Below are 26,974 nucleotides of genomic sequence, written 5' to 3'. Positions count from 1 at the left end.
AACATTACTATGTTGGGTCCATTAATTTCAGTAGGTGTACTCTGAGTAAAACTTAGTTGAACAGCTCTCCTCGGGTTTAGTTGTTTGCAAGGTATTATGTTGTTTGCAGGGCATAGACAACAAATAACACCCTACCAGTTACTAGAGACAGTGTTGGGTTTGGGGTTGGGTTTTTTTTAATACATTCACTCCCCCCACACTCTCTGTATAACATAGACCTACAGAAGATGGTTGAAAAGAGACTATTGAATATATTAGATGTTTTAGAATGGCTGGCATACATTAATGAAGCTGGACGTTTGGACTCAAGAGAAGATGCTTTATTTTAAAAATATTAAGCGTCTACTAGAAGGATAAAGTTTGGCAACTATTTCCCAGGGCCATTGCAGGATCGGCAAAACCTACAAATGGTGCTACACTGAGGGCAGAAGATCCTTTTCAATGAAACTATGGGGCAACCTCCAGATATCATTAATTGTAAGAATAAATTAAAGTAATACAGTAAATAGCAGCTTTGAGAAAGCCCGAGCAGCTTAGAAACAATTGGGTAGGCTGGGAAACTATCATCTTGCCATGGTCCTAGGAAAAGTCTATTCCTCAAAACTGCTATTTGCATTTCAGGGAAATTTCCCACTGGTGAAATTGGAGACTTCCAATGAAATTCAAATTGCAGCGTTGGAGAATTGTTTCCCCCCAGAACCGTATCAGGGAGAGAAAGAGTTAAACTCACCCTCTGCACCCACTTGCATTGTTTTGAGGTTACTCTGACTCCTCCAAGGCTGCTCTTTGCACGCACACACCAAAAAGATAGGCATGCATAGCCATTGCATTCACATAATTAACGATATGTCTAATTTGGTGGTGACTTTTATTTACGGTGCTGAAACTGAAAGGAAATAAAGCAAAGAAAACAGAGAGGGAGATTAAATTGGGGGGTTGTTTGTTTTTTGGCTTTGTAAATAGTAATTGGCAATAGTTGCAGAAAATACATACAAGCTGCTTCTCCTACTATATGGAGAATAATAACAACAATTTATTAAAGATGGCGGATATAGTGTTTTATCTGCACATTTAGCCTCTTTGATTCTGAAAGAATTCCATTTCATCTCAGGGTTACTGTAAAGGACTATATACAGAAAGCAGAATACGGAAATATGTGTTTACAAGTACAGCTTGAACCCAAAGTTTTCTAAGGGTGCAAAGGCTTCTTATCCAGGTGCAGTAAGGGATAAGCTTCAACTATGAGTATTTTCTGTTAAACGTGATCTTCTGAAGTGGTAATAAGGTTTAGGCACAGCCCATCAATTTTCTTTGTGATCAGAGCCTCTGAGCCATCTCTCTCCCTCCCTCCCTCCCTCCCTCTCTCTCTCTCTCTCACACACAGAGAGAGCACACTATGTAGGAGCAAGGTTGGGGGAGTGTAGCTTTGTTTTTGTTTTTTTAATTTATTTAATCATTTTTTCAATTTCAATACAAACAACAACTGCAAAAGACACATACAACAAAAACCATAATAACAATAATAACACAATTTGACAATTCAGATTTGAATACAATGATATACACCTTTTTTAAACAATATTTCCCCACCTCTCTCTCCTCCCCTTACTTCCCACCACTATCTATCTGCCTTATCGCTTAAATATTCGTTCCATATTTCTTCATATTTATCCATTCTTATTATGCGTCGACATGCAATTCGTTCGTATGTAGCTAGTTTGTCCATATTATCAACCCATGTGCTCAATGGAATCTTTTTGCGGCTCTTCCAATTCATCAAAACAAGTTTTTTTGCTTCTAATATAGCACGGTACATCCATTTTTTTGGACCCCTTGAAATCTCCCACGTTTCCAGAATATAATTTAGAATTAAATTCAATTCCCCTAAATAACAACTTCTTTTTATTACTCTTGCTATAAATATCCTCACCTTGGACCAAAATGATCTTATCATCGGGCAGTTAATCATCATATGTACTAAGTTTGCATTTTTACTCCCGCATCTCCAGCAGTTGTCTGCACTTGTTATTTTCTTCTGGTATAGTTTTGCTGGAGTCCAGATTATTTTCTGTTGAATACATCTTAGTCTTAGATCCATAGAGGCTATTTCCATTGATTTTATTCTTGACTCCCATATATAATTTGTTATCTGTACCCCTAACTTTTCACTCCATTTTTGTAGCTTTGTTTTTATTATTAACGCACATACGTTTAGCAAAACTGACCTTTAACAAGGCATTTTTATAGTAATACAAGCAAGTCCCACTATGCAAAGGAGTTCCTATGCCAAGACTAATGGCAACATAATGCAATCGCAATCGGGCATTTGCCCATCTCCAGAGTCAACAGTACCGTGACTGCTGCAGCACTGTCAACAACCCAAAAACCTGAATGTAGCAAGACATGACACACATTCAAGTCCTCATGTTTTGAAAATTAAAAGTAGCTGATGCTATCCTTCACATGCTACTTAAGTAAACAGCAGGTAGGCAGGAAGACTGGAAACTGAGCTCTTTATTGGCATTAGGATTTTTGCAAAGAATCAAAGTAAGGACAGATTAGTGGGAAAAGAGCAAATAAAAAAGCTGAATGAGAATAAATACATATAATTACAGATAAACAATTTTACTCCTGTGTTCTGGTTCAAAGTAATGTAATCCTTAAATTAAGAAACACTAGGTTTTGGAGAGTCTTAATTGCTGGATATTTTTCAGTATGGCAGCATACCATACTTATAATATAAGAAACTTTGTGCAGGCAAAGAACTTACAATATTGCATTGATTCAGAAGATGCTAATATCGGGGTGTTTCATTTATTCTTCAATTTAGATACTTGTACATTGATTCTGAATTCTCTACAGGTAAGGATGGGTCACTGTCAGCTTCAGTGCTAGGAAAAGATATCAAACCTCATGACTTTGAATCGTTGATTCACAGGAAGCTTTCCGAGTTTGATTAACATGAAAATCCATGGCCTGTTGCCCAGAGGAACTGTCTTGAGGAGCCTCTGGTCAATATCAGGATGAAAGTTGAAATAAGGTGTTTTTTTGTGAAAAGTAACTCTGAGACATTTTCATTTTAGACCTTCTGCCTTGAAATGAGCCGGCGTTTTTGTGACTTGCCCTGAATCTAAAGATTGTCATTTACAGTGGAATGCCAAGAGGTTGAAAATCATTATTGATTTTGCCTCTGCTTCATCATTTGCTTTTGAAATACTATTTCTGATCCCGTATTCCTTCCTGGTACTTTGGTGCTGATGAGACCCAGAAGCAACTTCGCATTTAAAAACTTTTTAAAAGTGACCCTTTTGTCATTTTATTAAGAATCGTTTCATTCAGCCTTATTTACTATGTAATGCATGTGGACATTGATTTTTACATATTCAACTCAGTATCTGGAAATCCAAGAAAACAAAAGAAAACACAGCTGACCCCAGCTCAGAAATAGGAATCATAGAATCATAGAGTTGGAAGAGACCACAAGGACCATCGAGTCCAACCCCCTGCCAAGCAGGAAACACCATCAGAGCACTCCTGACATATGGTTGTCAAGCCTCTGCTTAAAAACCTCCAAAGAAGGAGACTCCACCACACTCCTTGGCAGCAAATTCCACTGTCGAACAGCTCTTACTGTCAGGAAGTTCTTCCTAATGTTTAGGTTGAATCTTCTTTCTTGTAGTTTGGATCCATTGCTCCGTGTCTGCTCCGTGTCCGCTTCTCTGGAGCAGCAGAAAACAACCTTTCTCCCTCCTCTATATGACATCCTTTTATATATTTGAACATGGCTATCATATCACCCCTTAACCTCCTCTTCTCCAGGCTAAACATGCCCAGCTCCCTTAGCCGCTCCTCATAAGGCATCATTTCCAGGCCTTTGACCATTTTGGTTGCCCTCCTCTGGACACGTTCCAGTTTGTCAGTGTCCTTCTTGAACTGTGGTGCCCAGAACTGGACACAGTACTCCAGGTGAGGTCTGACCAGAGCAGAATACAGTGGCACTTTTACTTCCCTTGATCTAGATGCTATACTCCTATTGATGCAGCCCAGAATTGCATTGGCTTTTTTGGCTGCCGCGTCACACTGTTGGCTCATGTCAAGTTTGTGGTCAACCAAGACTCCTAGATCCTTTTCACATGTACTGCTCTCAAGCCAGGTGTCACCCATCTTGTATTTGTGCCTCTCATTTTTTTTGCCCAAGTGCAATACTTTACATTTCTCCCTGTTAAAGTTCATCTTGTTTGTTTTGGCCCAGTTCTCTAATCTGTCAAGGTCGTTTTGAAGTGTGATCCTGTCCTCTGGGGTGTTAGCCACCCCTCCCAGTTTGGTGTCATCTGCATTCTTCCAGGCAGGCTCTTTTGATGGTGCCACATGTCCTGGACAGCTGCTCCATGATACTTATGTTTTATGAACTAGAATACTGTAGTTCTAGCTTATTCTGCTTTTGTGAACTGGAATAGTATTGTTATGTGCACCCCAGTCTCCTCCAAACAGTGAGGGTTTTCAGGGCTGCCAGAACATATCTCAGGTTAGAATGAAGGTCAGTGGAGACTGTGATGTCTTTTTGATATATAGTTTTTGAAATATACTCGGAGTTGAGTGTGAATTTCATGCTCTTTATTCAGCTCATAGTAGCAATGAATGAAACTTGCCCCAAAACGTCTAGCTATATATATATATATTATTTACACAGTGGGCCCTGCGTGATTGGCTAATTCCAGGCTGCTCCTGCAGGCCAATCAGGTTGCTGATTCACTTCATCCAGGAGCCTGATTGGCTGCTCCTGCAGAGTTCTGCATACAACACAGAGTCTCTTCCCAGCTCAGACCAAAATGAGACTGGCTCCAGGTCTGTTCCACCAGACATCACTTCCAACTAGGGGAGAGAGGAAGGCCTGCCCCATTCAGCCAATTCATTTCCAGCTACTAGTTTCTGTGGCAACCAGTCAACTGTTCTCTTTAGACATGTGAGGAGTTACTTGACAGACTTAGTTAGAAAGCCATTGACTTAGCAAAGAGACTGGACTGAATGTTGTAGCAGTTTCTTTTTCTATGAATCCCATCTTAGAAACAAAAGCTTGAGGAGGATCCCAGACACCCCAATGCTACGACAGTATTCTTATTACTATTTCCTATGCTTTTGTTTTGTAAAGCCTTTTATTGCAGGTCACTTTCATTTTCATTTTCAAATAAGCAATTAATCTAGATTGAAAATGAATGGATACAATAAAATAACTAACAGAAAAGCATAAAAAATGAGCAAATATTATGAAGGAGATGCAATCTACAGCCACAGAATAAGCAATAGAAGCAAGTTGCCATTTCCCCATCTTCTCCATGGCTTAGCACAAGCAATTGATCCTTGCTTCTTTCCATACCACCTTTTTCTGGGAGGGACACATGGTACTAAAAGATTGGGGGTGCCATATACTGTCTTGTGAGTGAAGGAAAGTCCTTTCTGTCCTGCCTCCACACAGTGGGTAAAATTTGCCCATATTCCCCCTCTCAAAAAATAATAAAAATAAAATAAAGTGGAAATGGTATGCATATCTAATTGTGCAGTCTTCAAAAAGGGATGTGCTGTTTCAGCTGTTCACTAAAAGCAGTAGCTTGTTGCTATGGGTATGCTAAAAACAGTCAGTGCAACATGGAATAACCTAGTCCTTCCAGTCTCTTCACCTGCCACCAGCCTCTTCCCACCTGGCATAGGGTTGCCATATTTCAAGAAGTAGAAATCCAGACACAAACAAATTGTTGACCTTTCAGTTATGTTGCTGGGACAAACCCCCACTTTACATCATTTCCATCATTGAATGGAGGAATGGATCTTTATTTGCGTCAGCCATCGTCCATAGCAATAAAACCACAATACGATATACCGAGAACAGAAATAAAAAGTCAATTATATAGCATACATTGTAGGGTTTTGAATCAATAGTCAAATAGTGGATATATGCATTGGCTCCTAGTACGTTTCCGAGCACAATTCCAAGTGTTGGTGCTGACCTTTAAAGCCCTAAATGGCCTCGGTCCTGCAAACCTGAAGGAGCATCTCCACCCCCATTGTTCTGCCCGGACACTGAGGTCCAGCTCTGAGGGCCTTCTGGCGGTTTCCTCACTGTAAGAAATGAGGTTACAGGGAAGCAGACATAGGGCCTTCTCGGTAGTGGCACCTGCCCTGTGGAACACCCTCCCATCAGATGTCAAGGAATTAAGCAGCTATCATATTTTTAAAAGACATCTGAAGGCAGTCATGTTTAGGGAAATTTTTAATATTTAATGTTGTATTGTTTTTAACACTCGATTGGGAGACGCCCAGAGTGGCTGGGGAAACTCAGTCAGATGGGCAGGGTATAAATAATAAATTATTATTATTATTATTATTATTATTATTATTATTATTATTATTATTATTTCCATCACTGAAATCCCAGTGATCCTGCCTGACACCCCACTTGCCTGTGCAGAGAGTACACTTGCGCTGTGCATTTCCATCTGCTAATTTTTAAATCCCCTAATTTTGCAAGAAATCCCTTTTATGTTTTATTTCCGTATATTCAAGATCTCTACTTAGACAAGAAGCTTCCTTGGGAGACCTTGGGTCAGTCATTATTTGTTAGTCAAACATCCGGGCTGTGCCTCAAGCTTGTTGACCAAAACTCCTTGAAGGAAAGGTGGAATCTAAATATACTCAAATAAATTATACAGTCTTCTCCTTTTAAAACTTGCCTATCAAGGCTATTAAACAGTTGAGAAGTAAATCACAGATGTGTCAGTTGCAAACATCTGACCTGGAGCTGTTATTGATGGCTATATGAAAGCTATTCATTGTTTTGACTGTGTTTATTGATTAAACAATTATTTAAGCCTCTACAGATCTTTTATTAATTTCTTTAGTCCTCAGTCACACTGATCTAGCCAATGTTCACTGGATGCTGACAGAGGTGACCCCCATTTACTAACTGCAGAAGGAGAATTATGATCCCTGGAGCTCTGTCTACCATTGATTGTAGATGTTTCGACCAAGTCCCAGAAATAGAGCATCATTTATGAATCTAGCATCACCAATATGTGTACAGTGGTGCCTCGCAAGATGAAAAGAATCCGTTCCGCGAGTCTCTTCGTCTAGCGGTTTTTTCGTCTTGCGAAGCAACCCTATTAGCGGATTAGCGCTATTAGCGGTTTAGCGGCTATTAGCGGCTATTAGCGGCTATTAAAGGCTTAAGGGATTAGCGGATTAGCTGCTAAAAGGCTATTAGCAGCTTAGTGCCTTAGAAAAAGGGGGTGGGGAGCGAAAAAACCCCTCAAGAATCGCAAGACATTTTCGTCTTGCGAAGCAAGCCCATAGAGAAATTCGTCCTGCGCAGGGAGAAGAGATGGTGAAGGAAGACTGGAGGAAATTTAAAGACTATTTACAGAAGCATTATAAAATTACGAACGTTTGAGGTTATCAGATTGAATGTAAAAGAATGTTATTATAAAAATGACAATGTTAAAGAAAGTATATTTAATAAGACATAGGGAAATGTAAGGATAAATAAGACAATAATATTAATCTGAACCAAAGATACGCCAGAGGGAAAGAGTTTACTACCAGAATATAAGACCTAGAATACAGAGTGGGAAGGCATGGGGAAGTCGCAGACCTAAGTTAATGCTGAAGAATACAATGATACAATATTTGTTTTTAATTCTTTTATTCTTACTGTTTTCTTTTTTTTATTTGTCTTTGTACAATGTATGTATTGTTTTTCTTTTGCTTTTTTCCTTTTGATGTGTTTGTCGATTTGTTTTTTTTTTGTTTATTGAATGTGGAAAATAAAATATTATTTAAAAAAAAAAAAGAGAGAGAAATTCGTCCTGCGAAGCACCTCTGAAAACGGAAAACCCTTTCGTCTTGCGGGTTTTCCGTCTTGCGAGGCATTCGTCTTGCGGGGCACCACTGTATTATCAGAAACAGTGGGTTGTATTCAAATAACTTTTACTCAGAGTTAGACCCATTGTAATTAAGGGACCTACATGAGTCATGGTCATTAATTTCAGTTGCTCTGCTCTGAGTAAAAGTTAGTTGAGTGCAACCCTCTGCCAAATACAGAGCACTTACTGTTAGTAACAATTCATGGGAAGAAAAAAGATGAAGCAATTTTTAGTCTAGATTCAGTAAAAACAAACGAACAAACAGTGCAGCTTGCCAGATGGAAAGGTCCTTCCTCTTCTACCATATACTGTATTTTTCACTCCGTAAGATGCACCTGACCATAAGACACACCTAGTTTTTAGAGGAGGAAAACAAGAAAAAAAAATATTCTGAACGAAACAGTGGATGTATGATTTTTGTGGCTCATGCTGTGGCCACAGACATGTGATTTGATGGTGAGTTTGGGGTAGCCCAATGCAAAAATCCTGAGAATCCATGTGGATCTGTGCTTTGTAACCACATTTTTGCACCATTGTGGCCTCACGAAACAGTGAGTGTGTGATTTTTTTTGGTGCAGGCTGTAGTCATGAACATGCTATGTGATCTGGTGGTGAATTTGGGGTGACCCAATGCAAAAATCCTGAGGATCCATGGGCTTTTACCTCCCCCCTCCCAGGCAGCCTCCTTTATCTCTAGAGTCCCTTATCTCCCTCCTGATCGCTTGCCAATCAGCTGCTTCCTTTCAACACCCTCTTCCCTCTTGTTTGCTTTAGTGTCTTTTCCTTAGCTGGAGCAGTTTTTTGCTCCTCTTTTTCTTCTAATTGATCTCCTCATTGCTTGTTTAAGTATTCCTGTCTCCTCTCCTTGCAAGTTCGCTGTCTTTACCTCCCCCCTCCCCCCGGCAGCCTCCTTTACCAGCAGCCTTATCTCCCTCCCGATTGCTTGCCGATCAGTGGCTTTGTTTCAACAGCACTTCCCTCTTTCAAAAAAAAAAAAAAAAAAAAGCATTATCTGCTTTTTGCCCCTGGGCAATTTGGCTCCAGGGACCACACATTCACTCCATAAGATGCACAGACATTTCCCCTTACTTTTTAGGAGGAAAAAAGTGCACCTTATGGAGTGAAAAATACGGTATGCAATTTTAGTGCTTCTCCCAATTCATCAGAGCCATTGGGGGGGGGGGTACGGGGGGGGAGTGGAGGAGTCCCATTGCACAAGTTTCATGCAAGGCTTTCACTGATGGGACTTGTTCCCCAAGTGTATTGTGGCACTTTAAAGATTAACAGATTTATCACAGCATAAGTTTGCATGGACCAGTCTACTTTGATCAATTTGCCGTTACTTTCCTGGAGCAAATTAATAATAATAATAATAAAATTTGTACGCCCAGGGCCATCTTTAGCATATGCAGTGTGGGGGTGCAAAAAACTGTCCAGAGCCCCCATTTTTTGGGGGGAGGCGAAAGTTGTTGAACTTTTTTCAGGGGGGCAGCTCAGAGTTGTTGAGCTTTGGGAGGGGGCACGCAACTCTCTCCCATGCCGCTGTGGGAGGAGACCATTTCCCGCTGAGGCTTGGGAGGGAAGCTGGGCGCCTCGTGTAAGCAGCATGTGTGTGCTGGGCGGACCTCTCGACGGCCAATCCGAGGTGCGCAGAAGGGCCACCTCAGCGCCTGCAGCAGAAAAGCCTGTGGCGCTCTGACCGGCTCGGCTCGGCTCGGCAGCGGATGTCAACTGGCCTGGCTCTTCAATTCCCGGACTCCAAATCTTGACCCCAGACTCTCGGCTTGGTGCCCCTGAGAACCTGGTGCCCGGGTGCCCACACCCCTTGCGCCTATGGGTAAGCCGGCCCTGTGTACACCGCCCTATACTGGCGGGTCTCAGTGCAGTTCACAAGATAAAATCACAATATAAAAACACAAAATGCATAATAAAAACAAGAACAGAACAACCTGATAATCCCCTCTGCCCAACACATTTCAAAAGGGCATCGAATGTCAATCAGCTGAAGGCTGGTTAAAGAGGAAAGTTTTTGCATGGATCCTAAAGGTGTATAATGAAGGCTCCAGCTGAACCTCTCTTTTCCACAAAAGGGGAAAATTAATAGGGCTACCTCTCTGGAAAACCCAGTAAGATAATAATGTGATTTGTGTGCATTCTGTTGTGACAGAAGTGATTTGGCTCTGAAGAACGTTATGCTGCCATTAAGTCTGTATTTAAGGCTGCAATCCTGTACACACTTACCTGGGAGTAACTCAGGAGGACTTACATTTGAGTAGACATGCACAGGTATGCACTGCACATCTTTAACTGCAAGGCAGTGAGGCAGTGCAGTCAGCTTGCAACTTGAAAGAAGGACCTTCTTCTTTTTATTTGAATGCATATTATGCAAATGCGCTCCTTGAAGACTCTGTGTGAATTATGCTCCTTTGATGTAAAAGGGAGGAGCACGCTCGAAGGGAACGTAGGCCAAATGAAGTGATTACTTCTGCCTTAGAAAGAGAGAAAAATGTGTGGCATATTTTGGAGATGAAGTATCTCGAAGAGCTCCAATACTTCAGAAAGCGAATACTTTACCTGAACTAAGTTGTCATGGTACTTCACCTTTAAATGGCTTTCCCTCTTTTAAATAGCTTTCACCTTTAAAAAGCATCCAAAAGCAATTCTGGTACCTCATCAGAGGCAAAGGGTGCTTGGGAAGAGCTGTTTCATTATATATATATATATATATATATATATATATATATATATATATATATGTATATACACACAAAGAGGGGACATCTCTTCACTTATTTAATGTTAACCTCCATGTGTAAACTTCATTACAATTGCTTACAACAATATAGGGTTACCTCCAAGTATAAGCTCAGGATATTTTTTAAACATATGTTGAGATGTGACTTATTGTTTTTACATGGAAATTATTCCAGATCTATCTCCATGCAAATGTCTGATCTTTTTAGATATGATGTTGCCTATTATGATCACAGTGGAGTAACTGTAGTGGTACCTCGGGTTATGAACTTAATTCATTCTGGAGGTCTGTTCTTAACCCAAAACTGTTCTTAACCTGAGGCACACTTTCGCTACTGGTGCCTCCCGCTGCCGCTGCGCTTCCGGCGCACGATTTCCATTCTCATCCTGGGGCAAAGTTCGCAACCCGGAGCAACTAATTCCGGGTTAGTGGAATTCGTAACCTGAAGCATTTGTTGTTGTTTTTTATAATATTTTATTAAGATTTTCACATAACAAAAAAGAAAAATACAAAAATAAAAAAAAACAGTTAAAAACAATTCCATTTTCATAATATATCCTGCATTTGCTTACTTCCTGGACCTCCCCACACCTCCCCTCTTTGTATTCCAGTTCGATTTATTTATTCAGCAAATCCTTTCCCTCTATCCTATCCTTATCTTGGTCTTAATATATTATGCCTTTAAGTTTTCATCTGTTAACATTCCATTTTTCCATGTTCGTACCGTTGTTACTAAAAGCCTCTTAACCTCAATCCAACATCATTCTAACATTCATTAATTTTATAATATTTCTGTAAATAGTCTTTAAATTTCTTCCAATCTTCCTCCACCAACTCTTCTCCCTGGTTTCGGATTCTGGCAGAATCCGTAACCCAAAGCATTTGTAACCCAAAGCATTTGTAACCCGAGGTACCACTGTAAATAAATGTGTTAGAGTCTTTGCGGTTGTGTGTTGCTTTGTGGGGATGGGGTGGGGGGCATTTAAAACTTACACTCCAATCTGAAGAACCTGGGGGGGGGGGGGAGGTGAGGACCTTGAACCTGGATCAGTAATAGTTGGTCATGTGCTCCCATTTCTAGTCAGGCTGTCCCATTATGCACCAACCTGAGATTCCAGACCAAGCCAAGGACAGCCCCAAACAGAGCACAATGCAGTAATCCAGTCATGAAGTTGCCAGTGCTTGAACTATGGTGGTCAGGCTACAATGGCCAATTTCAAACCACTGTTTATGAAACTGAAAACACTAAACTATAGTCAATCTAAAATGGAAATAGAAGCTTCCGTTCTTCTTTTTGTAGCCTTGGTGGGGAATGGTAAAGAAGCCGGAGTCTGCAAGCTCGGGGCTCAGTGTAGCTTGTTCTCATAATGATAAACAATGGCTTATTGTTATATCTGAGCACAGCTGTTACGTTTGTCAGTCGGCAGAACTAATATTCCTGACTTGGCAGAGAAATCAACTTCCGTTTCAGTCCCGAGAAGCTCCAGGAGAAAACAACAAAGCGAACTCCCAGCAATGTGCAGTGGCTTTGCTTTATTTGAATCCATTCAAAAATGTTTCTCCTTAAAGCAAATGAGAAGCAAGGGGGTAGTTTGGGTTTAAATGAACAGGACAACAGGGTTCATTCTCATGGGGGGGTGGGCAGAATACTTTTAAGTCAGAGCTTCTTTAATAAACTTTTAAGAGTAGCTGGTCTAGCCTTGCCTAGGTACAATGTTCAAAATACTGGTTTTCTGTCCTTCTGGCAATCCATTACAGTGGCACCTTGGTTTGCATACGTCTTGGTTTGCATACGTTTTGGATTACAAACACGTCAAACCCGGAAGTGTGTATCCTGGTTTGCAACCTTTTTTTTGGATTACAACCCATTTTTTGGGGAATACGAACAAATTTTTTTTGGCGGCCCCATTGGCAAAAGTGTGCCTTGGGTTACAACCTTTTTTGGTTTACAAATGGACCTCCGGAATGGATTATGGTTGTAAACCAAGGTACCACTATACAGTGGATTAAGAATTTAATTCATTCTGGAGGTCTGTTCTTAACCTGAGGTACCACTTTAGCTAATGGGGCCTCCTGCTGCTGCTGCACCACAGCCACATGATTTCTGTTCTCATCCTGAAGTAAAGTTCTTAACCCGAGGTACTATTTCTGGGTTAGCGGAGTCTATAACCTGAAGCGTCTGTAACCCGAGGTACCACTCTATAAGCTAAAAGGTAAATGACCCCTGGAGGGTTAAGTCCAGTCAAAGGCGACTGTGGGGTTGCAATGCTCATCTTGCTTTCAGTCCTGCCAACTGCTAGGTTGGCAGGAGCTGGGACAGAGCAATGGGAGCTCACCCCGTCACAGGAATTCGAACCGCCAACCTTCTGATCAGCGAGCCCAAAAGGCTCAGTGGTTTAGACTACAGCGCCACTCATGTCCCTTATATCACATTTTTATGGAGATAGGTTTCTGTATATATACAAGTTTCTGTATATATAAGTTTCAATCAGCAGTTCAGTTTTGTGTCAACTACAGTTTTCCTTGAGGCTTTGTGTGTCTGTAATCCTCATAGAACTGTAGCCCAATGGTTGCCACTAATTTGATTCTGAATTGATTTTAGAATGAATTGATTTTAGAATGTATTTCAATTAACTGATTGTGTTTTTCTGTAAACTGTGTTACTTTTACTGTTGTTAGCCACTCTGAGCCCAGCTTCGGCTGGGGAGGGCGGGATAGAAATAAAATTGTATTATTGTTATTTTATTATTATTATTATTATTTATTATGATGATAGATGATAGATAGATAGATAGATAATAATAATAATAATAATAATATAATAATATCTTTATTGTCATTGCCCCCTTCGGGGACAACGAAATTACTTGGCTGCTCCATAAAAACACTAATTAAGAAAATATAGTAAAATATATAAAACACCAATTAAAAAATATAGTAAAATACAGCAAAGGAGATTTGATGACTTTCAAAGTCCGGGCTTCCCATTCAGGGCCGAGATCGCTCTGGAGAAGAAGCTGTTCTTAAGACGGCTTGTTCTTGTCTTCATCGTCCTGTATCTCCGTCCCGACGGCAAGAGCTCGAAGAGACAGTGACCAGGATGCGATGGATCTTTTACTATGTCCAGTGCCTTCCTATGGCACCTTGTGGCGTAAATCCGCTCTAAGGTGGAGAGTGGGCAGCCAACAATGCTCTCTGCTGCCTTCACAACCCTGTGCAACCCCATCCTGTCCTGGGTAGTACAGCTTCCGTACCACACACATAAGCCATAAGTAAGCACGCTCTCAATGGCACAGTGATAGAAGGCAAGCAGCAGTTTCTGCGGAAGATTGTTTTTCCTTAGTATTCTCAAAAAATACAGTCTCTGCTGCGCCTTCTTCACAAGCCCCCTTGTGTTGACACTCCAGGACAGATCCTCTTGTAACTCAATGCCCAAAAATCTGAACGTTGTTACCCTCTCCACACAGACCCCATCAATCAAAAGTGGCTGGACATTGCTCTTCTGTCTCCTAAAGTCCACCACAAGTTCCTTTGTCTTCCTTGTATTTATGAGCAAGTTGTTAGCTCTGCACCACTCTGTCAGCCGCTCCACCTCATCTCTATAATCCATTTCACCCTCCCTTTCAGAGATGAGCCCAATCACGGTTGTGTCATCTGCAAATTTGACAACCCTATTACTAGGGTGAGTAGCGACACAATCGTACGTGTAAAGAATATAAAGGAGCGGACTGAGCACGCATCCCTGTGGTGTTCCTATGTTAGTCTTAAGCATATTAGAGGTATAAGGGCCCAACCGAACCCTCTGGGGGCGGTCTGACAAAAAGTCCAATATCCACCCACAAAGTGATAACGGAAGCCCCAGATCTTCCAGTTTAGACATCAGACGTTGTGGTAGAATGGTATTAAATGCCGAGCTAAAATCTAAAAAAAGCAGTCTGGCATAACCCCCCCGCTGCTCCAAATGTGCAAGGACAGCATGGAGGGCAATCGCCACAGCGTCCTCTGTCGATCTTTTTGTTTTATAAGCAAATTGGAATGTGTCCAGTCCCTCTGGTAGGCAGGCAATGACATAATTTCGTACCAGCTTTTCAAAGCACTTCATGATTATAGGTGTGAGTGCTACTGGACGAAAATCGTTCAGATCTTCCGGGTTAGGTTTTTTTGCTATTGGAACGATAATAGAGGACTTTAGGCAGGATGGAACAATAGCCTGGGCTAGGGATTGATTTAAAATCCCAGTGAAAACTCCTGCTAGTTGATCTGCACAGTCTCTCAATACCCTTCCAGCTACCCCATCTGGCCCTGTGGCCTTCCTTGGGTTGATTCCCTTCAACACCTTCCTCATCTCTTCTTTTTCCACAGAGACTACTACATTCCTTTGTACTGATGATGGTAATGGTGGTGATGATGGCAAAGCCTTCACAGGGAGTGGTGGTGGTGTTGGTAAAGCCTCAGCAGGTGTTGCTGCAGATGTTACTTCAAAACGGGCAAAAAAGGCATTCAAATCCTCAGCGAGGGATGCCCCTCCCCCGTCTGCCAGGGAGTCCTTGGATTTATACCCTGTTAATTCTTGTACACCTTGCCACACCTGCCTGGTGTTGTTACTTTGTAGATGATTCTCCAGCCGCTGTCTATATGCCTCCTTTGCTACACGGATACCTCTCTTTAGATCGGCTCTAGCTGAGCTGTACAGCGACTTATTTCCACTTCTGAAGGCAGTATTTCTTGCCTTTAGCAACCCCTGGACCTCCCTTGTCATCCAGGGCTTCCTGTTTGGGTAGATCTTTATCCGGCGCCTCCGTGTTACATTGTCAGTGCAGAACCTAATATAGTCCAACACTTGCTCAATGTGAGTCTCTACATCCTGTTGGGCGAATACCTCCCAATCGGTGTCATGAAAACAGTCTTGTAGTTGTTGGGATGCTTCAGCTGGCCATATTGTAATGTCCCTCTTTATAGCTGGAGTCTGTTTCCTCAATGGGATATATTCAGGAGTCAGGAGCAGGGACACATGATCAGATTGGCCTAAATGTGCCAATGGTTCGGCCTTATAGGCCTGTTTGACATTTGTATACAGCCTGTCCAGAGTCTTTTCTCCCCTGGTTGCACACTTTATGTGTTGATAGAATTTAGGTAGGACCACTTTCAAATCTGCCTGGTTGAAATCTCCGCATACAAGAAATGCAGCCTCGGGGTACTTGCCTTGTTGCCTGCTAATGGCATCATGCAGAAGACCCATTGCCTCATTGATGTTCGCATCAGGTGCAATGTATACTATAGTTATCAGTACTGCTGTAAATTCTCGGGGGATATATATAGGTCTGCATTTAAGTGTCATAAATTCCACAGATAGATAGATAGATGATAGAAAAATTTCCATTCTTCCACTCTGAACTAATTTCTCCTTCCAATATTTTCCCTGTTCTATTTACCACTAAAGGTGCTGGTGGCTGGACTCCACTCATATCAAATAAATATCAATGGCTGCAGATTGATCTTGGCGAGAGGACTGAAATTACCGCAGTGGCTACCCAAGGTGGATACGGGAGTTCCGACTGGGTAACAAGCTACCTCCTGATGTTTAGTGACAGTGGAAGGAACTGGAAGCAATATCGTCAAGAGGAAAGCATTTGGGTATGTTCTGTTAGTGACAAGCATGACAATGTTTTCAGTATGGTAATCACATTTGTGTGCATTTCTGTGCCATTTTTCATCAGGCTAATTTACATAGGAAGTTTGAAATTTCTGAATAAACAGAGGTGAATCTCCCTCTGTAAGATATAGATTGGATAGAGTTCTACCTTTTGTTCATTTAACAAATATTTTATTTACCCTGGAAAATATGTAAGGTGTATATCGCCATTTGCACATTTTTTTAAAAAAAAATTAACTATTGTGCTTTGGAAAGAAGAAAAATAACTTTACTGTTTTCTCACAGGGTCTATATTGGGTGTGTAGTGGATTTAGTCTAAAACATTAGAAAATAAATATAAATCTTGATGTTTTCGAAATTCAAAGCCAAAGTTCAGTAAAACTAGATTTATGCAACATTGCCCAGTGAACTATGTGGATGCCTATAACAACAGATATGATTTTGTGCTTGCAGCACACAATATATAAAATATAAATAAAGCTTTATATACATTATATATGGAATCCTATATACTTCTCTTGAAGTAATTCCCATTTTACTCAGTGGGGCTTAGTTCTGAATAGACACATTTAGGAATGTGACGTAAGCCAAGGACCCCAAGAAAACATTATCTGAACCCCATTTATTCGGTCCACTTTTCACAGTGAACTGAGCCAATTTGATATTCTGGAACTTGCTGATCAGAATGCAGCTACCAGTCAAATTCTGCACTTCTTTAGTTTTTGTGATGCAGTTTTGGTCTGAAAAAGGAGGCACAAAAATATGTATTTTAGATAAAATGTACACACATATTGTTGTGGATTTTTTTAAAGGGGATGCACCGAGCAATGTGTATATTACAGCAAAACTGCACACAATTTACATGCATTCTTTTGGAAAGTCTGCATTCTTGTGCATTCTTTTGGAAAGTGGGGCAATAGAAGTTAATTCAATAGCTTCTGATGCGCATGGCCTTGCTACCTGAACATGACACACAGAGGGTTCATTGAAGTGACATTGTTCTCTGTCCTGTATGAAGGACGTAAGGTCATAGTTATGTTGTGAATCATATTATGCAAGCAATATCTTTCTCTGGATAGGATATGTATTTTGGATAAAACAATTATCATTTATGTAGACATTATTAAATGAAATATTTATGTGAGTGTCAGTAAAAAAGAAACGTCTGCATTCAATACTGAGTTCATTCTAGGATTCATTACCCTCTTATTCTAAGTGGATATTACATGTTTTTTAGAGAATAATTAGGAACATATTTGATGCCAAGACAGAATTTCTGTTTTGCTATATTTTATTAACAGGGCCCTATTGAAACATTTGTCAGAGGTAGTTTTTTCTACCAATCTGGGCTGAATTTCTCTATCATTTGTAATTGTCCTTCGCAGCATCACACCTAACCATTCCCTCAACTATTATTCATGGTAATGGAAAATGATTTGCCAATCTATAATTCTTGAGACCAGCCTCTCTATCTTTTCAGTCTAAATACTTTTGACCAGCCTCCAATTTTCTGGTGCAACAGCTGTACTTAATGATAAAAATTGCATATTTTTGTAAAAGACTTTGCCCTTCTAAAGGGGATTCATTTAATCTTTGCAAGAGATTAACTCAGCTCAAATTAACTTTATATGTTTTCCCCCTGTTAATTCCGTTAAAGAGGTATTGATTATGAACAGTGGAGAATACTCTCCTGAATTCAGCGTCCAATAATATGAGCTGCAGGGTCTTACTGTTCGAATGAGGACAGGGCTGGTTTTGACTGTTGGCACTCTATCCTGGCCTTAGCTTTTCACTGATGTAGGCACAGCTATTGCTTTCTCCTTACTTTCCTGAGGGCCAGTTGCTGTGGTAAGGTAAAGGTAAAGGGATCCCTGACCATTAGGTCCAGTCGTGACTGACTCTGCGGTTGTGGTGCTCATCTTGCTTTATTGGCCGAGGGAGCCGGCGTACAGCTTCTGGGTCATGTGGCCAGCAGGACTAAGCCCCTTCTGGCGAACCAGAGCAGTGCGCGGAAATGGCGTTTACCTTCCCGCCGGAGAGGTACCTATTTATCTACTTGCACTTTGACATGCTTTCGAACTGCTAGGTGGGCAGGAGCAGGGACTGAGCAACGGGAGCTCACCCCATCGCAGGGATTCAAACTGCCGACCTTCTGATCGGCAAGTCCTAGGCTCTGTGGTTTAACCCACAGCGCCACCCGCATCCTTTAGTTGCTGTGGTAGCCAGATGCAAAGGAGGAGGGGGCCCTATACCTTTAATTGCTCTACAAGATGAAATTTCAGCAGGTGTGGTTTATATAACAACTTCCTCCTTCCACCTTATCAGTTTCCTTCAAACCTCCTTTAAAAGCTTCCTAAGAATCTTTTGGAGCTATTCATTCCTTATGGCATACGAATGTGCTAGTTGTCCGATTAGCCAGATAAAACCAGATGTGCCTTTGATTTTAGTAGTTGCCAGTTTCCTACAGCAGCACAAATGGCTGCAAAAATTTCTATAGTTAAAAGCTATCAGTACAGCTGAACTATTGCTCTTTTACAGCTTCTTATTACAGTGGTACCTTGATTCTCAAACTTAATCCATTTTGGAAGTCTGTTCCAAAACCAAAGCATTCCAAAACCAAGGCGCGCTTTTCCATAGAAAGTAAGGCAAAATGGATTAATCCATCCCGGACTTTTAAAAACACCCCCTAAAACAGCAATTTAACATGAATTTTACTATCTAATGAGACCACTGATCCATAAAATGAAAGCAATAAACAATGTACAGTAGAACCTCGGGTTACATACACTTCAGGTTACATACACTTCAGGTTACAGGCCCCGCTAATCCAGAAATAGTACCTCAGGTTAAGAACTTCAGGATGATAACAGAAATTGTGCTCCAGCGGTGCGGCAGCAGCAGGAGGCCCCATTAGCTAAAGTGGTGCTTCAGGTTAAGAACAGTTTCAGGTTAAGAACGGACCTCCAGAATGAATTAAGTACTTAACCCGAAGTACCACTTTACCACAGTCACATAATCAATCAATCAATCAGTAGTTGAACTGGATTCCACACAGTCACAAAAACAAACAAAAAAGCCGCAAAAACACAAAATAAATAGCAAAAACAGACAGACCTCAGCATAACACTCAAAACAGAAGTGTGGCACTCAAATCAGAAGCGTAACACTCAAAATGGAGTATGTTCGGCTTCCAAAAGAAGTTCGCAAACCGGAACACTTTTGAGGTTTGCAGTGTTTGGGTTCTAAGTTGTTTGAGTACCAAGACGTTTGAGAACCAAAGTACCAGTGTACTACTTTCGTTTTATGGTTCTGTTGACAAACTATTGCCAGAAGTCAGTCTTTGTGTATATAGCATAGCGTACAACCCACTAAGAATTCCTCCTTGGAATAATTGAGATCTTGAAAGAGCACACACATATTTCTCAATATTTTGTTACCCTGTTTCCCTCCCTCTGACACAATTTGAGAAACATTTGCACTTTCTTGTTTGTAATGCTAGGGCATGTTGCTCTCCAGGTTATTTTGAGCCACTTCAGTGTAATTTAAGGGAGTGTGGGGTGGACCAGTCTGTCTTCACCAGCATTACATACATTCTGTGGAATTAAATTGCATTTCTAATACTTCCAACAGAGCATATTATTTGTTTGTTGTTTGTCTTCTTCCAGTTATACCTATAAAATTCATTTTTATTAGTAGTTTTATACTCTACATTTTCATACATATAAAATTTTAAATCCTGGATGAGTTAAAATATTTTTAATTCTTTTCTGGTCTCCCTCTCAGTGCCTTGGCCTCTTTATCATTCTGTTCTGTCTCTAAAATGTTGTAATGTCAGGGACTTGGCAGAGGAGGAATGGTAGAGACTGCCTCCCCATCTTGACCCTTCCAGGGAGGAGGAAGAGGAAGACAGTATAGATTTACAACAGTGGTTTGCAGGAGGTCACAGTTCAGAGGCAGATGAGGGGGAAACATGGGAAATAGGGAGAGGAGGAGGCAGAGCTGGAGTGGCAGCTGGCTGACACAGTGTCTTTAGAAAACATCCCTGGCCCTCCATCTCCCAGAACCCAGCGAGCCTTAAAAGTAGGAGAGCAAAGAGCTCAAAGACAGGAGGGCACGTAGCAGCACCCGTAGAAGTGATGAATTAGGAAGTGGAAGAGAAGCGGGGTGGAGATTCACTCGAGACAACACCATTATCCAAGAGGCTGGGTTCTATAGCCTCTCTCTGTAATATTGAAATAAAAAAGGATGGTAAGAAACTTTTCCTTGTCTTTATACTTTCCTGGGCAACCAGTCAGGAGCCGCTGACAGCATCCTGACATGTAACATGTTGTAACACTGATTTCTTGCATTGTGTAGCTATACTGCTCAGCAGCCCCAACTGCCAGCTAGTTTGGGCACTGGCTGAGGGCGCCACAACATCTCAGCTGCCAGCAACTCACTCACCACTGAGTCTTCCAGTGTGGTGTAGTGGTTAAGAGTGGTAGACTCGTAATCTGGTGAACCGGGTTCGCGTCTCCACTCCTCCACATGCAGCTGCTGGGTGACCTTGGGCTAGTCACACTTCTTTGAAGTCTCTCAGCCCCACTCACCTCACAAAGGGTTGTTGTGGGGGAGGAAGGGAAAGGAGAATGTTAGCCACTTTGAGACTCCTTCGGGTAGTGACAAAGCGGGATATCAAATCCAAACTCATCTTCCTTCAACACCATTGGCCCTTTATCTGCATGCTCCTACCGCTTGACACCTCCCTTTTGTCCTACCTGGAATCTAGTTTTTGAGAAATAATTTAGTCTTCTCAGGCATTCTGAACAAGGTGCCCTGGAGAAACTCCTGTCGCAGTTTCCTGTAACAGCTCTAAATATGTTTTAGATTTATTTATTGAAAACTTTTAAATCTAAAAAATTTGGCCACTTCTCCCGGAATGCCTGACTCTGAAGGACCCCGTTTATCTGATGAACCTCATTGACCCTTTCTCACAGAAGCAGAAGATAGAGAAGCTACCAGAACTTCCATTGCTATTGTAGTGGTGAAGAATGGAAAGAGAGGGGCTGGAAGGGAGAGCAAACGAAGTGGGTTGTTGGGGCAAGAGATCAGGACTATGTGGTACTGCTGCTACAAAGAGAAGGATGGGCAATAGGAGGGGTTTCACTGGGGGAGGACAGCTATGGGGACATCAGTACATACCCTCCAACATTTTTCCGATGAAAGTAGGGACGTCCCATTCCATAGTGATAATTTTACTATTTATACTCCACACATCTGACTGGGTTGCCCCAGTCACTCGGGGCGGTTTCCAACATATATAAAAACATAATAAAACATTAAACATTTTAAAAACTTCCCTATACAGGATTGCCTTAAGACCCATCAGGGGTCAGATAATTCCATACCCTCCAACATTAATGAAAATAATAATAATAATAATAATAATAATAATAATAATAATAATAATAATTTTTATTTATACCCCGCCCTCCCCAGCCAAGGCCGGGCTCAAATAGGGATGTCCTACTATGCAGAATTGGACAAAATGACAGGAAGGATTCGAAACCTGTGGGACCAGATATTTACAGAAGATTAGAAGAAGTATATGAATTATTTGAAGAGCAACTGTAATCAACAAATTATGCTAGTAGGACTGCAAGAAGTTTTGTAAGGAGAAATATACAAAGTGTTACAAAGTAGAAAAAGATAGAGATATTGGTTATGAGTTTGAAATGTAATAGGGAAGATAAGAAATGCATACTGAGAGATTAGATTGGAAAATTTTCAGACACGATTGATGGAAGTCAAAAATTTGAATAAGATGTAAAAGTATGTTTAATTACTGTTGAAAATGATTATATTAAAAAACAAAGAAAGAAAATACGGACGTCCTAAGGACAAGCGGGACATTCCGGGATCAAATCAGAAAACGGGATGGTTTCTCTAAATCAGGGACGTCCCTGGGAAATAGGGACACTTGGAGGGTCTGTCAGTAGTGCGCTGGGCCCATGAGCTGAACAGTGCTGAGGGCCTCCTGAACTCTGGTGCCAGCCCTGCTCTACAGATTTTGTAATCTGCTCCCATAAGCAATTTATGCACACAATCCAGCCACAGTCAAGCATTTTTTAAAGTCTCATTGATCTTGGTTGGTGCTCAAATATTTGCCCTGAAAGTCCAACAAGACTGGGGGTGGGGCAATTAGTATCCATTATTTTTGTCATACTCTTGTCTTTGGTCACACAGCTCTTGTGCAATTATTTAGAATAATTCAGTTACTCTAAAAGCTGCTGTCCAAATTCAAGATAAACTGAAGGAAAAGCAGACTATAATACGCACATTTTCATAAAACACAACATAATTTACCACCATTTAAAAGGTTGGCTTCCTGCCACAGTCCTCCAACCAGTTACCTTGCTCAAAGAATAATTAATAAAATAAATAAATGAAACTTTAATCAAGATTAAGTGGTTTAAGGATCGAAGACACTGTACATTTTTCAGAAAGTTCAGTCATTTAAGTTATATCCCAAAAAAGTTTACATGGATCAATATGAAAGAAATACCAGATATAAAAAGGCATGGGTGATGATGCATTGACTTAATCTCAGAGTAAAGACCAAGGCAATTTATATTCAGCGCAATGTGTGCCAGTCAGGGAATTGAGACTTAAACAACAAAGGCTATAATGTGCATCTAAGTCCATCTTGTTCCGGAGTTTATGGAAGCTGGTGCTTTATAGGAATTAAAAGTTCACAGATCAAACATATCAATGTATTCTTTTTCACCACAATTGCACTGCTGCCAAGGTGATAAGGAGCAGTGGGAATGAAATCTGCCTCTTGGAGAACAGTGAGGTCAATGTAATAGTTGAGCGTGTTGAGTATTTTGCAAATAGGTTTAAAGGCCGCGACCTGAGGCTAAGGATATTACGCCTCTGCAAGGACTCATTTTGCTGCTCATTTCATTTTGATTTTGGTGATAATCATTTATCAGCAAACCACTGTAACAATCACAGAGATGGTTTCTTCAACTCCCAGTTCTCAAGCGTTGGTTGATGTGCTACTTCTTCTCAAGTCTCATATAGCTGAAACTCATCTTGCACCCCCACCAATAGCATTCTCTCTTTGACAAATAGCAATGATTCTGAAGTAGAACGTGCATCTTGCAATTCCAAGTCCCAAGTTCAACCCCCAGCAGATACAGAGAGAGATGAAAAAGTCTCCTGTCTACCAGCTCTATCTGGGATGTAGGCAGAGACCCTACTTGCCCGCAGACTGTCTCACCAGAGTGGTGCATGCTCTGGTTATCTCATGCTTGGACTACTGCAATGTGCTCTACGTGGGGCTACTTTTGAAGGTGACCTGGAAACTACAACTAATCCAGAATGTGGCAGCTAGACTGGTGACTGGGGGTGGCCACCAAGATAGGTCCTGAAAGACCCACACTGGCTCCCAGTACGTTTCCGAGCACAATTCAAAGTGTTGGCACTTACCTTTAAAGCCCTAAATGGCCTTGGCTCAGTATACCTGAAGGCGCATCTCCACCCCCATCGTTCAGCCCGGACACTGAGGTCTAGCTCCAAGGGCCTTCTGGCTGTTCCCTCACTGCCAGGGAACCAGGCAGAGGGCCTTCTTGGTAGTGGCATCTGCCCTGTAGAACGCCCTTCCACCAGATATCAAAGAGAAAGACAACTACCAGACTTTTAGAAGACATCTGAAGGCAGCCCTGTTTAGGGAAGCTTTTAATGTTTGACACACTATTGTTTTTTAATATTTTGATGGAAGTCACCCAGAGTGGCTGGGGAAACCCAGATGGATGGGGTATAAATATGTTGTTGTTGTTGTTGTTGTTGTTGTTGTTATTTTGACAAAAGAAACAAAGGTTAAAAATGCTTTAATTTATAAGTATGCTGTGTGATGTTTTAGAATTAAATATCTAATATTGTTCTAATACTGTTAAAGAGGTCAATGTAGATCCAGCCCTAGTCAGCACAGGCTGGTGAAGGCTACTCCTATGAGTTAAACTATTTCTTAGGGTTTTTTTGTGAATTTACAGAAAGCGTGTTCTCCTTCATGGAGAGCACGTGTTGCGGTGGGGTCTGCTGAGCCACCCCTCTGTTACCAGGCAGGGTCTCTAAAGATGGCCTGGGGCAGTGATTGGTTCACTGGGTTGCTGGGGTAAAAGTTATGCTGCAATTTTGGTGGGAGGGGTAAAATGTTTAAATACTCTGCACACAGCCTGGAGCTTTCTCTTTGCTGCGGGCAACGGATCACCCGCCCACCCGCCCTTGAGTAAGGGGTTGTTGCATTGACCTTGCTATGCCTGTCATGGGGTTGTCTGCCGTTGGGGCAGGGGGCTGGTAGGAATTTTGTCCATCTGGCTGATTGGCTGGTCCATTTGGTTTTTGCCTACTGCGTAGCAAATCGTCACAACTTGTAAGGTTGCGGTTAGGAATTGGTTATAAATTGGTGGAGGAGGGGTTAGGATAGGCTGGGCCTGCCCCTCCATGGTTGCTGCAGAAAGGGAATTCCGTTAAAGGAATCCTGGGGCTTCCCATCTTTTCGTCCAATCCCTGGAATGGGACTAGGGCCGGCAAGCCTTCGGGGAGCATGCGGGTGAGAACTGAGGGTCTGTGACTCAGCTCCATTTCTCCCCGACTTGCTTTCCCCCGCACTGTCTTTCGGTGGTGCCCGGAAGTCAGTTCTGTCCCCAGTCAGGGGGACAGATAGTCTTAACCAATGCCTAAACAACCACTCACGGTTTTGTATTTAAATAAAGGTGTGGCCAAAATTATGCCAAAAACCTTAAACAAAAATTAAGTGTGCGTTGTGAGTTATTTGGGGGGTGGCTTGGGGACCTCGACACGCAATAGCAATGCATATATAGCAATCAGTGATTTGTATATATTATCTCAGTAATCCTAACAATTATGTAGCATGGTATCCATATTCTGTTTTTTCCCTAGGTGTATTCTAGGATACCAATATGAGAGATCCTCTGTCTTACGCACGTTTCCCTAACTTTTAGAATGTGCAGAAATAATTATCTACAGCTACAAGGAAGGCACGAAGCACAAGATGCACTATCATAGCAGAAATGAGATTTGAGCAGTGTCAAGCTGTTTATCTCCAAAGAGCAGTTCCCAAAGCTGTGGGAACTTATTCCTGGGAAAGTGCCCCTGTCAACAATTAGCAACACAGTACATTATCGCAGTGCAGACTGACCCAGATTTCTAATCTGACAGCCCCCAAATCTCAGCTTGTCGGCTGCGATGCTTCAACCATTTTGAAATAGCTTGCTGAGATTTCGGGAGGCTGGGCCATACCCCATGTGAAGTAATTGAATTTACAAGCAGTAATTTAAAGAATCCATATTTCAAGAAATTCAGCCGTCCGCTGTCACTCAGAAAGTCAGTCAGCTTGGAGAGGCAGTGTGGCACAGTGAATTGTATGGTGGACCTGGAGGAGACCTGGGGAGGAAATCAATCATACAGTGCTAAGAGGATAACTCCCATCAGAATAAGCATTTCTGCTGGCCTGATGGAATTGTATGCCTCCCTCCCCACCCCAGTATTCTGGGGGTTCTCCGAACCCCTCCAGAACCAATTTGCCAGTGGACTCCAGGGGAAGGCCCCAGTGCACTGGCAGAAGTTTTTGTGCAGGCTTCCGTTGGCAGGACTAGTTATCTGCAGCTGGCCCTTGGCTTCCAATCTTCAGGCTTCCATGAAACTCAAGTGGAACTAGCTATTATATCTCAGCCTATGTTCTGGCTGAGGGGACAAGAGTGGTGCTGTGGGTTAAACCACAGAGCCTAGGACTTGCCGATCAGAAGGTCGGCGGTTCAAATCCCCGCGACAGGGTGAGCTCCTGTTGCTTGGTCCCTGCTCCTGCCAACCTAGCAGTTCGAAAGCACATCAACGTGCAAGTAGATAAATAGGTACTGCTCTGGCGGGAAGGTAAACGGTGATTCCGTGCACTGCTCTCGTTCGCCAGAAGCGACTTTGTCATGATGGCCACATGACCAGGAAACTGTACACCGGCTCCCTCGGCCAGTAAAGCGAGATGAGCGTCGCGACCCCCAGAGTCGGTCACGACTGGACCTAATGGTCAGGGGTCCCTTTACCTTTACCTTTACCTATGTTCTGGCTTGGCAAGGGACAGTTGCAAATCTCCATAGCTGTACAGTGGTACCTCGGGTTAAGTACTTAATTCATTCTGGAGGTCCATTCTTAACCTGAAGTACCATTTAGCTAATGGGGCCTCCTGCTGCTGCCGCACCGCCAGAGCCCAATTTCTGTTCTCATCCTGAAGCAAAGTTCTTAACCCGAGGTACTATTTCTGCATTAGTGGAGTCTGTAACCTGATACGTATGTAACCTGAATCATATGTAACATGAGGTACCACGGTATATCCTTGCCGTTAAGGCATACAGCGGTACCTTGGTTTAAGAACAGCTTAGTTTATGAACAACTTGGATTAAGAATGCTGCAAACCCAGAAGCAGGTGTTTTGCTTTGTGAACTTTGCCTTGGAAGCAGAACTTGTTCCGCTTCCTGTTGAGTGTGTTCCATTTGTAAATTGAGTCCCCCGCTGCTAGGGGGAAGCACAGCTTGGTTTAAGAATGCTTTGATTTAAGAACGGACTTCCAGAATGGATTAAGTTCGTAAACCAGGG

At 41.9% G+C, this 26,974-nt stretch overlaps 1 protein-coding gene across 5 annotated transcripts in view; it reads left to right on the top strand.

Annotated features, from left to right (window-relative positions):
• Positions 1 to 26,974, top strand: part of CNTNAP4 (contactin associated protein family member 4) — a 277,455-nt gene that overhangs the window by 83,967 nt on the left and 166,514 nt on the right. For all 5 annotated transcript variants that reach the window (XM_083403660.1, XM_083403659.1, XM_083403662.1 and 2 more), the window contains one exon: positions 16,109 to 16,302. In XM_083403660.1, the coding sequence (XP_083259786.1) occupies positions 16,109 to 16,302 (194 nt within the window). The remainder of the gene's footprint in view (positions 1 to 16,108; positions 16,303 to 26,974) is intronic.

The sequence above is a fragment of the Podarcis tiliguerta genome (genome assembly GCF_965153285.1).
Source record: "Podarcis tiliguerta genome assembly, chromosome: 11".
NCBI lineage: Eukaryota > Metazoa > Chordata > Lepidosauria > Squamata > Lacertidae > Podarcis > Podarcis tiliguerta.
Note: the sequence above shows the minus strand (reverse complement) of the source record. Positions and strands in the feature narration are given on the sequence as shown.